This window comes from Neltuma alba, unplaced genomic scaffold, assembly GCF_004799145.2.
Source record: "Neltuma alba isolate B1F8T4 unplaced genomic scaffold, ASM479914v2 tig00012254_pilon, whole genome shotgun sequence".
NCBI classification, from domain to species: Eukaryota; Viridiplantae; Streptophyta; class Magnoliopsida; order Fabales; family Fabaceae; genus Neltuma; species Neltuma alba.
The window spans coordinates 92,654-106,145 of record NW_021636780.1 but is presented as its reverse complement, the minus strand read 5'-3'; the positions used below and the strand labels follow the sequence as shown (position 1 = coordinate 106,145).

The 13,492-nt window shown below is 32.7% G+C and overlaps 1 protein-coding gene across 1 annotated transcript; it reads right to left on the bottom strand.

Moving 5' to 3' along the window:
• Positions 1-1,319: 1,319 nt before the first annotated feature.
• On the bottom strand, positions 1,320-5,124 carry LOC114725485 (putative receptor-like protein kinase At4g00960). Its single transcript, XM_028912003.1, has 7 exons — positions 4,347-5,124; positions 3,347-3,481; positions 2,719-2,834; positions 2,397-2,607; positions 2,017-2,254; positions 1,758-1,908; positions 1,320-1,664 (listed from the first exon to the last, which is right to left on the bottom strand). The coding sequence occupies exons 1-7, from the start codon at positions 5,122-5,124 to the stop codon at positions 1,320-1,322; spliced, it is 1,974 nt and encodes a 657-aa protein (XP_028767836.1).
• Between the last annotated feature and the right edge of the window lie 8,368 nt (positions 5,125-13,492).

Sequence of the window (13,492 nt, the reverse complement as noted above, 5' to 3'; positions counted from 1 at the left end):
ATTAACTAATTTAAGTAATATTTTTAATTTATTCTAACTAATTAATTAGGTCTTGAGATTACTATCTATATATAGTCTCTCCCGAAGGTTAATCACGTGGTTAGAATAAATAAGATCGAGTTCATATGGGACAACAAACCATTTCATCCCAGGGAGACAGCGAGGCCTACTTTGCCGACCTCGGGTCCACCTGCTGAAGAAGTCAGGCGCACAGTGAATGTTGAAAATTCATTGCACATACAGTATTAATATTACAGTTCTTCCAACACGGACACTCATACTTTTTAATTTAGTTTTAATTTTTAATAAATAATTTCTCTGATTTTGAATGCATACTTTTTAGTTCAAATTGAAAAGCTAATCAACGACATTTGGGATTGCATTTTCTAAAAGAAAGGAACTGATGTAAACATATATGTTAAAATAAGAACCGCCGTGTGATTTAAATAAAATTCATAAAACCTTATGTAATTTCATTCAAAATTTGTAAGAGGTAGTCATCGACTTCCAAAGAAATTAGCGTAGAACTTTTCTATAATTAATTTATATTATACGGCAGGAGAAATTTCTCTCAAGTACTAACGGGCGTTGCTTCTGGTAAAAAGGGTTTTGGCTGCTTAAACACGAGGACTCCGGTTTACAGTTTGTCAGAATACAAAAAACATCTTTGATAGACCTACCTAGCCCCAGTTAAATCCAACAATGTTCGAATCTGCAGATCCAATCAAATGGTTATATATATATGAAAAAAAAAATCTCTCAAGCGGAAAAAGAAACAACAAATAATGAGTAAGAAGGTAGATAATCTATTTCCTCTGTTTTGATTCACTTCATTTGTTTGTTTTTCCTTTTAAATATATTTCAAAAGCAAGTTTTACTTTCCTGGCTTAGAAAATTAACACCTTGAGTAAGAACAACAGAAATAAGGGATTTGAAACTCAAATTTCAAAACTTTCAAAAATATCACAAATATATTCTACATGCATGTGTCAGCAAATTAAGGTGGGGATTGGATGACAGAGACATGAAGACGAGTGAAGTGTCCTTTCAGTGGAGACGTGTGAAGTGTTCAAAGATTTTTTCTTCTTTTTTTGGATTTGAAACCCAAACATCAATATTTTGCCATATGAATTTCAGCGTTTATAATACATACGACTGCTCAAATATAATCTGTGCCATGAATGCTTTGGCAATCATCGATACAGAAACATCATTGACTACTTACACAAATAACGTGCTTTAATTCATGATGATGCGACACATCTAAACCTATTTGACACACTACCAAGTTGAGTACGTAGTTGGGGTGAACAAAGGTACTAACGAGGATGCATGTCAGAAATTGGATCTTCATCCACAGATGGTTGCATAGACTTATTTTTAGATTGATCCGAGCTATCCTCGGAAATTGCTAGACTGTTGTTTGAATCTGTTCTATGGCGGCGATCAAACAAAAATGCTGGCTCCTGAGGATCTGGCAGGGTGACGGAATGACTATTTAGCATCACCATAATAAATTGTATATCAGGTCTTAGAGCTGGATTTTCTTGGATACACAAAAAGCTTATATGGATGCATTTAATAACTTCATTGCTTGAACAAGATTGTCTTACACTAGGATCCAGCAATTCTAATGGTGTCCCTTCCCTCCAGAGTTTCCAGGCCTGCAAATCCGATAAAATATAACCAAGTTGTTAAAATTTGATCTCTCTAGTTACCATTTGAGTTTAATTACTTAGCTTTGCTAATATACTTACATAGGTTGGCAAGTTTTCAGCATAATTTGTTGCATGGAAAGATGTATTCTTCTTGCCACTGATGATCTCCAGGATTAGGATACCAAAACTATATATATCAGATTTCACTGAAATATGACCATGCATTGCATATTCAGGAGCGATATAGCCACTACAAAATAGCACACACTACATGGTAAATATTATCTTTTGCCTAATTCATTATAAATTATGATACAAAAAATATAATAATACAAAAATGTTTATTTAAGTAACTTACAATGTGCCGACAACTTTACTTGTGCTGGCTTGAGTTTGATCAGTTCCAAAAATTCTAGCCATACCAAAATCAGATATTTTTGGATTTAGATCTTCATCCAACAATATATTGCTACATTTGAGATCACGATGTATGATTTTCAATTGAGAATCTTTGTGAAGATAAAGTATTCCCCTTGCAATGCCTTCAATAATCTTGTATCGATTTGACCAATTCAACTTAGTCTTGTTTTCAAGTCCTATATGGTTAATAAGATGCAAATTTAAACAATAATACAAAAGGTTAAATTCACATCCCTACTCAAGTTCAAACAAATTGTTAATAAAAATTATATGATCGGATCGATAATTGATTGCAAAAAATAATTCTACATAACTTACCGAACAAAAAATTATCCAAGCTTTTGTTGGGCAAAAATTCATATATGAGTATCTTTTCTTCTTCATCCAAACAAAATCCGAGAAACCTTACAAGATTTCTATGATGTAGTTTTGCCATTGCAACTACTTCATTCTTAAATTCTAGTACGCCTTGTTTGGAACTACTTGATAATCTCTTCACAGCTAACTCTTGTCCACCGGGTAAAATGCCCTGCATATGAAATAAACAACTATTAAAATTAAAAATTATTTATAAAAAATATTAGTTTTATGATTTTGAGAGTGCTTGAGATATATACATCAGAAAAATAAAATTATATACCTTGTACACCTCGCCATACCCACCTTGGCCTAGTTTATTGTCGGGAGAGAAGTCGTTTGTGGCTGATTTGATGGTATCCAAATCAAAATGTAGAGACTCTACACTTGAAGTCTCATCTACATGAAGCAACGCACAAAAATTGATCGATTTCCCAAGACTTTCTTGCTCTCTATAGCTATTTAAAGTACAAACATTGTATGTTTAATTTCAATGGTCAATTGAGAAGTGTTGGTTCATTAATTGTAGATCAAAATGTTGGTTAGAATTAATTAAAACCAATAAATACGTGAGAGATGTAATTTTCCTTTCAAATATATCATGAAGATAACAAGTGAGAGAGAATGGGTGAGGAAAAAGATGAGAGAATGAGTGGGGAGAAAAGAAGACAAGATATATATTTAATTAATTAGGTAAAAATGAAAAAAGTGCATTAAATTTTTAGACAAATAGAAAGTTTTGCTCATATACAAATCCAGCCTTATGTGAGAGAATGTTAATTACTTGTATATAAAATCGGAAGAAGTAATTCATCAGGAATGGAAACTTTAATTTATTACTTTCATGTAATTAAACTTACAATTAAAATGAATATAGCACGTCTATCTAAACATGAAAGCTGATCCCATACCAGTTTTAGGAACTGAAGCATTCTTCTTTGCTCTCCACCACCTAAGGCACAAGAAGCAGAACGAGGCTTGCAGTATGACTATCGCGGTTTGAACTACTATGGCGATAATTGTCCTACCCGGAATCTTGCCTTTATCTGAATAAATAAAAAAACTAAGTCACTGTCACTCACACACAATTCTGATTTTTATCTAAATTATATCATTTTTAATTAAAAATATTTTATTAACTTAAACACGTAGTATTTGGGCTTGAGTTTTTAAATTGAGGGTCTTTTCTTAAATTTCTAACTAAACTAAAATATAAAATATTTGTCAATAAGAAATTTTATGTATATTTCAAAGATAAAATTCCGCATAATTTACTATGAATATGAATCAAACAACACGTCAGACCACATCAGTTGTAAATTTATCAGAAGTGTTTTATAAGTTTAGTTTGTCTCTGCAAAAATAGTCTTCCCAAGTCAAACTCTACTCAGATCTTATATTAAATACAGAAAGCAGTATGATTTTTGACGGGAAAAATTAATACAACTTCTTTATAGGCCAAAAAAATTATTACTTGTACGCTAACACATGCGTAGTTGCAACCTGTGCCATCTAATCGAAAATAGTCAAAGGGGCATGGTCAAATAGACCCATATAGCAAAACCAGGTTTGTAAGTTCAAGAGCCTAATTTTTTGAGATTACGCGCATATGATTGATTATATTTTCCAGCAATAATTCTTTCTTTTTGGGTATAACTCAGTATTTTCAAGTCATTTTGGACTAACAAGTGCGCTTCTCAAGATTTAAACTTGCGTTCTCCTTCTTATGAGGATAAAACCACTTACCATCTCAACCAATAGCTTGTTAGTTATTTTCTAGCAATAATTGAGGAGACTCATTTGTGCTGATACTCATCAACTCACTTCTAAATTTTCATAACATCACACACTATGTTCTTGTTTTAGATCTATTATATTGTAAAACAAGAAGATATCCTTACGATTGCTTACCATTGGAAGTGAAGGCTGACTCTGTCACACGAGGGGAAGGAAGCGACGAAATCACTCCATAAAAGGGGTACAATTCATACCTTACGTTGCAACTGAAGGCGCGTGCGATTGCCCCTAACCTCCCAAAACAGCAATTCGGATACTCTCCGATTGTTCTTCTCAAACAGTTATAACAGTCATCTCTAGATATATCCGGTGTGCACTGAGCCATAGTGTACAGAGTTTGAAAAGAACTGTAGTTTTTTTCTTTCGTCGCAAATTTCTTGCTCCCCCCGCCGCCGCCGTACGCCGCTTCTCTGGCCACCGCATTCATGGTATCGATCACCAGTTGCATAAAGCTTTTGGGGTCTGTTGCGTTGCCGCTGTTGTGGAGCACGAGAGTGGGGTCATCTTGCTCTATGGAGAAGAAATCGGCGTCGGAGTATCGAAACATGCACTTGTCGTACCAACCCACGGCTTGGGTAGAATTGAGGCATTGCCTGATATCTTTGGTTGCCCGGGAAACACATGCTTGACAGGCGGAGACGGTGGTGTCTCCCCGGCAGAGGTAGAGGCCGTAGACGGCGTCGTCGTTTTTTCCGACGGTGGTGTTGTAAAAGCCACCAATGCTATTGGCGTTTGAGGAAAGCGTTGAAAGCAAGCGATTGAGATTTGAGTGATATGTGCTGTTTGGGGCGTAAGTAAGGCCTGAACAATCCACCTGTGGTTCCTGTGCTTTGATTCTTGCTATGAAAAAGATTAGAGGAGCAAGGAGCAGGAACGCCTTAGTGGAATCCATGAAGTGAATCTTTAATTTTCTGGTGATAAAATGTACGGTTTCACAGCATGATGCTCGACCTATTTATACACCCACCAAAAATTTCGATTCGGAACCTCTTCACTTCTCTTTCCATCCTCTTTCTTTCTCTTCTTTTTTTTGTAACCGTTAGATTTATATATTTTAATAATTTAGATTTTAATTTTTTATAAACTATTTATAAAAATTTTTAAAAACATTTAGTGCACTTACAAATCATTAGAATTAAATTTTAATATAGTTTATAATTTATAATTTATTTATTTTTTATAATTTAATATTTTAATAATAGTTTTAAAAAGATTTAAATCTGAACTGTTAAAATATTAATCTAACGGTTAAAAATAAAGAGAAGGGAAGAGGATGGAAAGGGAAGAGGGAGGTTCCAAACTGCTAGAATTTAGAAACAGTTCACTAAAAGCTTGTTTGGCATCACGTAAAGTTTTTGAACTTTGTGGGGATAAAAAATTAATAATTAGCATGATTTTGAAGGTAAATTTCTATGCCAAAAAAAATTTAACCGTTAAAGCAACTTTTTCCCCCTGAGTTTTGTCTTTCAAAATTTTTTTTCCTCCCTTAGATTTAAATCTTTTGAATATGAATTTTTAATATATTATTCGAATAAGTTTCTATCAAAATAACTCATCTTTGTTAAAATTTATTTAAACATAAATTATATTACCCTAATTAATTTTTATCTCAACTCTTTAATTTGTAAGAGTCATTTTACTTATATTAATCCGAACTAACCTTAAAAGACATGTGAATAGGACTTCGTGGTGGCTGCGTTGTGCACCCTCCAACTCTAATCACTCCCGAATAATTTATGTGCTCAATAAAAAAATAATCCAACTTTAAACGTCCCCCCTCAACTTCAATATGCAAGAGTCATTTTAAATGTTTATTCTTTATCTCAATTTCAATTTGTAAAAGTGATTTAAAATGAAAGTCACTTTTACCAATAGAAAGAAGTCTTAAAACACATGTGAATGGGACTTGGTGGTGGCTGCGTGACTTGTATACGCTCCAACTCCAACCATTCCCGAATAATTTATATATGCCATAAAAAATAGTTAAAATATTAAGATTATCATGAAATTAAATTAATTTTTAATATTATTTTTATCACCCCCAGCCCCCAACCCCATTACTTTGTGCTGCTGGTATTAATTTATATCCGTTCTTACCACCTCTATATCACAATTTCTAATACTCTTCTGGTCCTATTTATAGGATAGAGAAAAAAAGATATTTTTTGATCTTATTTATAAGGCACTAAGAGAAATTTTATATAGATATGTAATTTTATCCGTCATTTATTATTATGTTGACTTTGTTTACATGAGGTATGATGTATATTAAATAGGGATAAAATTGAAATATTATTGAATTTTAAATAAAAATTAATGAAGTTTAAGATTTTTCTTAGTTTGTGCAAAATAGATTGAAAGTGAGTTATAAATAGTATTAGAAGAATAGTAAAATACTATAATAGGGCATATATCAAAATACATATTTAATGCTCCGACAAATCAGGAAATTAATACCTGTCTATCTGTATTGATATTTTTGAGTGAGGTGACTTTTGTATGGAAATTAGCAGAGAGGAAATTAATCGATGCATGGCATAATAAATACCTATGCTGATATTATTAACCAAGTTAGGGGATACTCTATCCAAGTTTTTGGATTAATCCTGTCCTTTTTATATATGATCTACTGTATTTTGAGGTTGTCTAAGCATTAAATGTATATTTACTAATTGTATCTTTGATTAATTGCATTATCCTTTTTTCCCTACATCCTCTTTTATTTTTTATTTTTAAATTTCTCGCTCTCCCTCGCCTAACTTGTGCTAAACAGGGGTATGTTTGAGAAAAAGAGTTCTTTATATATTTATTATTTTTAATTAAAATTAACAGATTTCTTAAACCATGTATTTGATTAAATAAAAAGGATAAGAAGTAAACTTGCCAGAAATAAAACTCTTTCCACTAAATCTGCTATTTAAACTCCCAACCATTTAGATATATTAGGAAAAAAGAAGAAGCTTATATTGCCTATTTGACCAAAAGAGAAAGTGAGAATTACAATAAAGTCTTAAGGAAGAAAATAATTACATAACAAGTTCTAAAAGTTGTTATTTCTTGTTTTAAAACTTGTTATTGCAAACTGTTTAAGTTATTATTAGAATTTTTTAATAATTATTTTATTTTATTGAAATCTTATTGTAATTTCCCCAAAAAGAAAAGACGCTTGTGTCGCTTAAGCTAGGATGAGCTAGTTTTGCATGAATAGTTGCTTTTTCCGAAAAAATAAGCTTAAAGGTTAAATTAAAAAACAGGTATAAATCATGGGGGAAATGACGGAGAAACCTCGGCATTCGTACGATAAGAATCCACTTTTTTTTTTTAATAATAAAGCAAAAACAAGAACTAAATTTAAAAGTAATATAAATTATTAAAAAGTAATTAATTAATTTTTATTGACCCCAGGTCAATATAATACCATGAAATATAAAATCTGACCAAATTGACAGGCTCAATCGGTGAATTCCAAGTTATTGGTTTGGAAATATGATTAGATTAAAAACTTAATAAAATACTCTACCTATCCCTTTATTTTATCTTAATTACACAGACTTCTCATATATTTTGAAAATGTACATTCAAGTCCAAACCATGCATAAATAATATTTTGAAAAGATTTTAAAAATATGCTTTTGAATTAAAATTTCTATTAAAATAAAACTGATTTAATACTTTATCCTTATACTACATTCCTAATTTACTTTCGATGGTTTGCAAAGTTAGGGAAAAAAACCCGAGCAGCAAGAACAGCCATAGGGAAGTTAAGTGCAGCGATGGAGAACTGAGGAAGCAAAAAGGATGTATTTTTCCAAATCAAAACTCATATTTGTCCCTCACCCTAGCTCCAAGCTCGTTCTCGTTTTAATTTTCTTTCTTTCTTTCTTTTTCCCCTTTCGTTTTCACGGATACCGTCTTCTTCCCTCATTCTTGTTGGCATCCTAGAGAACATGAAAATAGTTATTTTTTTTTCATAACGGTGAAAATAATTTTTCGAAACTTGCCAAAAGGATTTGCTTGATGAGCCAAACTGTTTTAATTTGGCATAATAGTTTTAAATAATCATAGTTGTTGGCACTCTCTTTTTATTTTAATTCAGAATGACTCGTGATTATCCTTGCTCTCTTTATATATATAGTTTAATTTGATGCAAATAATGTGCTATTTCCATAAGTATATACAGCGGTACGGTTGAGGTAGAATGTAAAGAATCTTGGAGATTTTTTTAAAAAATTTAAATGATGTGATAGGGGACAATCGTTATATAATTATGACTTAGTATTACAGTAGTAATTTTGAAGATTATTAAGTCAAGAAGAACTCGTAACAAATTAACCTCACTTAACTGCTCCAAGAATACCTTCTGTTGCTCCTTCATAGGATTTTAGTAGGATTTAAGTTTTGTTGTTTTCTTTTGTAATAGGATTTTAGTTTTTTTCCATTATTTTTATTTTTAAATAATTATTTGCTTAATATTTTGTTATGAGTTTTAGCACTGGCCGTTGAGGTTAAAAGCCTGACTAGAAATTTGATTAATTATTGTAATAAATATATACTTGACTAAATATGTTTATAAATCATAAATGCTAGTACAAAAATATGTTTAATAATTTTAAATTTTAAATTTAAATGTTTTATACAATCTCTCGAACTTGTATTATTTATACAACAAAATCAGGTGTTTAATATATTTATATATATATTGCCATTAAGAAAACAAAATAAATAAGTTTCAATAAATTTGTTAAAAAAATTCAAAACATAAAATTTTATAATATAATCAAAATTAATAAATTTTATAACATGTTAGATTGTTGAGGTAAATGGAACTTAACTATATGAGAGGTTGCTATAAAGTATATTTTAATTTTACGGAATGTTTATATGTGTGTGTGTACGTATATAAGTTTTAAAAATATAGGGAAGATATGTGTAATTAAAGCAAGACTGAAGAGTGATTAGAGTATTTCGTTTAGAAAATTTTGAACCGACATAAACTTCTTAATCTAGTGTTAAATGGGTCCAAATTAGCGAATCTCGGTGGGTTAATTAACTAGTTTATCGTGCTGGAAATCAAAAGTTTGCGCAATAAGCGGAGAAATCTAGGGGAGGAATGGAAAATCGGGAAAAAGTGGGGACGGCCTTTTTGTAATTTTTCCCAACACAATATGTAATGTTATACCAAAAAAAAGAAAAAGAATTAACTTATCTTGGATTGCATCCTCTTATAATTTTAGAGCATAATTTACTTGGCATAAAAATTTGAAGAGTGTGTGTGTGTATGCACACAAGCTACTTCGGTATAGATTAGATCAAAGCATTGAAAAAGAAAATATTAGATTAGATGAGCGCACAAACGCGCGCGCACATATATATATATATATATATATATCAAAATCTGGCTAAAATTTTTTATTTATTTAAATTTGGAGCCCACAGGTGGAATGCATATCAAGATCGGCGACTTTCCTTCCTGATGCCCCTTGCCCCACAGGAAGAAAAAATAAAGGGGAAAAATAATAGAAAATTAAAGAAAACTCTCGAAAATATATAGCAATTATTTTTTTTGTTATTTTTAGAAAGAAAATTTTCCTCTTAATATTTCCTCTTAATTTTTTTTCCTCCATCCAAATCAATTTCTCTTTGCTGAATATTATATTGCTCATCAGAAACCTCTTTCTACGATAATCAAAGATAAGAGTCCATGCTTTGACATCACGGATCTCGATCACTGTGCACTCACATTAGGAATTGTTTAGTAATCGTTATTCATTGCAATATCATAGTATCAACGATTTCAAATTTAGCATGCCAAGATAAAGCAGCCATCTTAGTCCCACATAAAAATTAAACAACATTAGTTTTGTACGAACCATGAATTTTCTCCGGTCCCATGGAGGACGCCTTTCTTTTTAACGCGACAATGAAGAGTGACGACCCACTTTTTGGGTCTCCCTTATTGTCTTTTGCTCAAAACATTTAACAATGATCACTTTCCCTTTTGCTCTCTTCACTTATTAAATTCCGTTCTAAGATCGACATAGATCCTCTCAAGATTTTCTTTCTTTAATTATCAAATATCAACTGCGTAATGAATGGTTTGACAATCATTAAAGAAACATCATTCATTACTGAGAGAAAAAGATGTAGGATAAGCTTTCATATCATGTACAAATAATTTGTCTTAATTCTTGATAATACACCTATTTAAACTTCCTTTCGCCATAATTTTTATTCCGAAACACTAGTTTCAATCTTAATGAATCGTTGATGTATCTACTGAGTTGAGTACTTAAGTAAACAAGGATATATTGGCGAGGATACAAGTCAGAAATTGGATCTTCATCCACAGACCGTTGCATAGACTTGCTTGTAGATTGATCCGAGCTATTCTCAACCTGCTAGACTGTTTGACTCTGTTCTATGGCGTTCAACCAAGAATGCTGGCTGATGAGGATCCAGCAATTCTAATGGATTTTCCTGGATGCACAACAAGCTTATATGAATGCATTTAAGAACCTCATTTCCTGGACATGAATTTCTTAGACTAGGATCCAGCAATTCTAATGGCGATCCTTCTTTCCAGAGTTTCCAGGCTTGCAAATCCAATCATATATAATTATTTTGTTAATATTTTGGTCTCCCTAGCTAGCTAACATTTTAGTTTATTTACTTTGATAATATACTTACATAAGTTTGCAGGTTTTCAGCATAGTTTGATTCATAGAAAGATGTATTCTTCTTGCCACTAATGATCTCCAAGATTAAGACACCAAAACTATACATATCAGATTTGAAAAAAATATGAGCACGCATTGGAGCGCTGTAGCCACTGCAAAATAGCACATATTAGATGGCAAATAATCTCTCTTGCGTAGTTCATTATAAATTATTATAAAAAGACTAAAATAAAATTGTTCATTCAAGCAGTTTACTTTACAATGCCCCAACAACTTTATTTGTGCTTGCTTGAGTTTGATCAACTCTGAATATTTTAGCCATACTAAAATTAGAAATTTTTGGATTCAAATCTTTATCCAACAGTACATTGCTAAATTTTAGATCACGATATATAATTTTAAGTTGAGAATCTTCATGAAGATAAAATATTCCCCTTGCCATGCCTTCAATAATCTTGCATCGATTTCACCAATTCAATTTACCTTTATTTTCAGGTCCTGATAAAAGCTTATATTCACATCTCTACCAAGTTCAAACAAATTACTAAAAAGAATTATTTCGTTTACCTAAATTCAAAAAATAATTCTGCATAACTCACCAAACAAAAAGTTGTCCAAGCTTTTGTTAGGCACAAATTCATACACAAGTATCTTTACTTCTTCATCCAAACAAAATCCGAGAAAACCTACAAGATTTCTGTGTTGAAGTTTTGCCATTGTTACTACTTCATTCTTAAATTCAGGCAAACCTTCGTTGGAACTACTTGATAGTCTCTTCACAGCTAACTCTTGTCCACCAGGTAAAATGCCCTGCATAGAAGATAACCAGCTACTAAAATCAATTTATAAACAAAAATAATTTATGTTTGAGAGCGCTTGAGATATCCATCAAGAAAATAGCTAGAATTATATACCTTGTACACCTCGCCCTATCCACCAGAAAATAATTTGTCCAAGTTTATTGTCGGGGGAGAAATCGTTTGCGGCTGATTTAATGTCATCGAAAATCAAACTGCAGCGACTCTGCACTTGAAATCTCAGCTACGTATAATCAATTTCCCAAGACTTTACAAACATTATATGTTTACTTTGAATAGTCAATTGAAAACTGTTAGGTCATTGTAAATTTCTGATATTATTCATCATTGGAAACATACTGATTACCTTGTAAAGTGAAAACTGCACGTCTATCCAAACAAGAAGGCTAATTCAATACCCGTTTTAGGAACTGAAACATTCTTGCGTGCTCTCCGTCTAAGGCACAGGATGCAGAGCGAGACTTGGATTATGAATATCGCCGTTAGTTAGATGTTCAGTCTCACATACTTGATATACTTTTCCTGGAAGGAATAATAACTGACCTTTGGAAGGAACTGGTGGACGAAGAGGCGCTTCCTGGTAAAAGGGGTACGTTTCGTTCCTTAGATAGCAACTAGGCTTCAGTCCCCCCCCCCCCCCCCAAAAAAAAAATCACAGCATATATGCAAATTGTCGATACATCTATTGAGACTGCTGTAACAATCAATCTCAGATATAGCCGACGTGCACTGCGCCATATGTAGAGGATGAGAATCACTATAGTCTTCTTTCTTGGCAAGTTTCTTGCTTCCGCCGTCAGATGCCTCCTTCACAACCACTCCCAAGGTTTGACCCAACCGCTTCATAAAGCTAGTGGTGTCTGTTGCCTTGGTGTTGTTAGTTAAAAATGACCTAGGATCTTCTTCCATTTTGTTGAAGAAATTAAATACCAGTCGCCGGAGAAACGTATCCAGCACTCGTCGTACCAACCGACGGCTCTTTTATTGTTGGGGCGTTTCTGAAGGATATCTTTGACTCCGCTGGAAACACATTTGTGACAAGTCTGGACGGTAGCATAGCCGAGGCACTGGAAGATGCCATAGAGGGTGTTGTTGTTATTTTCTTACCCCGCGATGGTGTTGTAAAATCCATGACGATTTTATTGGCGTTGGAGGAAAGGGAAGAACGTAGCCATGAACATTTGTCTGAAATGTGCTGTTCTGGGCGTAAGTAAAATCTGAACAATAGTGATCAGGTCCTTCTGCTTGTCCTTTGATTCTAGCAATCAAAAGGATTATAAGGCAAAAAAGAAGAAAGAGGTTAGGAGAATTGATGAAGCTAAGTGTAATGAATGGGCTCAACATAAAGTGGGCTGACTGTGAACCTAAGACTAATGGACCACAAGATGCAGTAGTTGGGCTTATGAGGAGTGGAATAGGGTATTTAGATGGAGGGAAATGGGGGCTTACGGCAGTGAAGATTATTGTGGTGATTCCTCTCTATCGTTCTTCTCTCTTCTCTCTGGCCATTGTCACTGTGACTATCGAGTTTCTTCTGTTCTTATTCCTTTCACGTAGCCGCTGTAGCTTGTCATTTTATCTGTAATGCTTCTGGTTCTTCTTCATCTCTTAGTTCGTCATTGTAAGTGTGGTTACAAATATATATATATATATATATATATGAGTATTGCAGCCTCTGATCTATCTTGCAATTATTTCTGTTAACCTTTTATTGTAAAGAGTGATCATAACGCTAAGCGAATCATTTTGTGATGATTAATGCCAT

What these genes read in the sequence shown, in the direction of transcription:
- LOC114725485 (XM_028912003.1), bottom strand. Translation starts at nt 5,124, where the DNA reads ATGGATTCCACTAAGGCGTTCCTGCTCCTTGCTCCTCTAATCTTTTTC. An exon ending in AGTAAAGTTGTCGGCACATT is followed by an intron (nt 1,909 to 2,016) that starts GTAAGTTACTTA and finishes GCTATTTTGTAG; the next exon opens with TGGCTATATCGCTCCTGAAT. An exon ending in CTGAAAACTTGCCAACCTAT is followed by an intron (nt 1,665 to 1,757) that starts GTAAGTATATTA and finishes TCGGATTTGCAG; the next exon opens with GCCTGGAAACTCTGGAGGGA.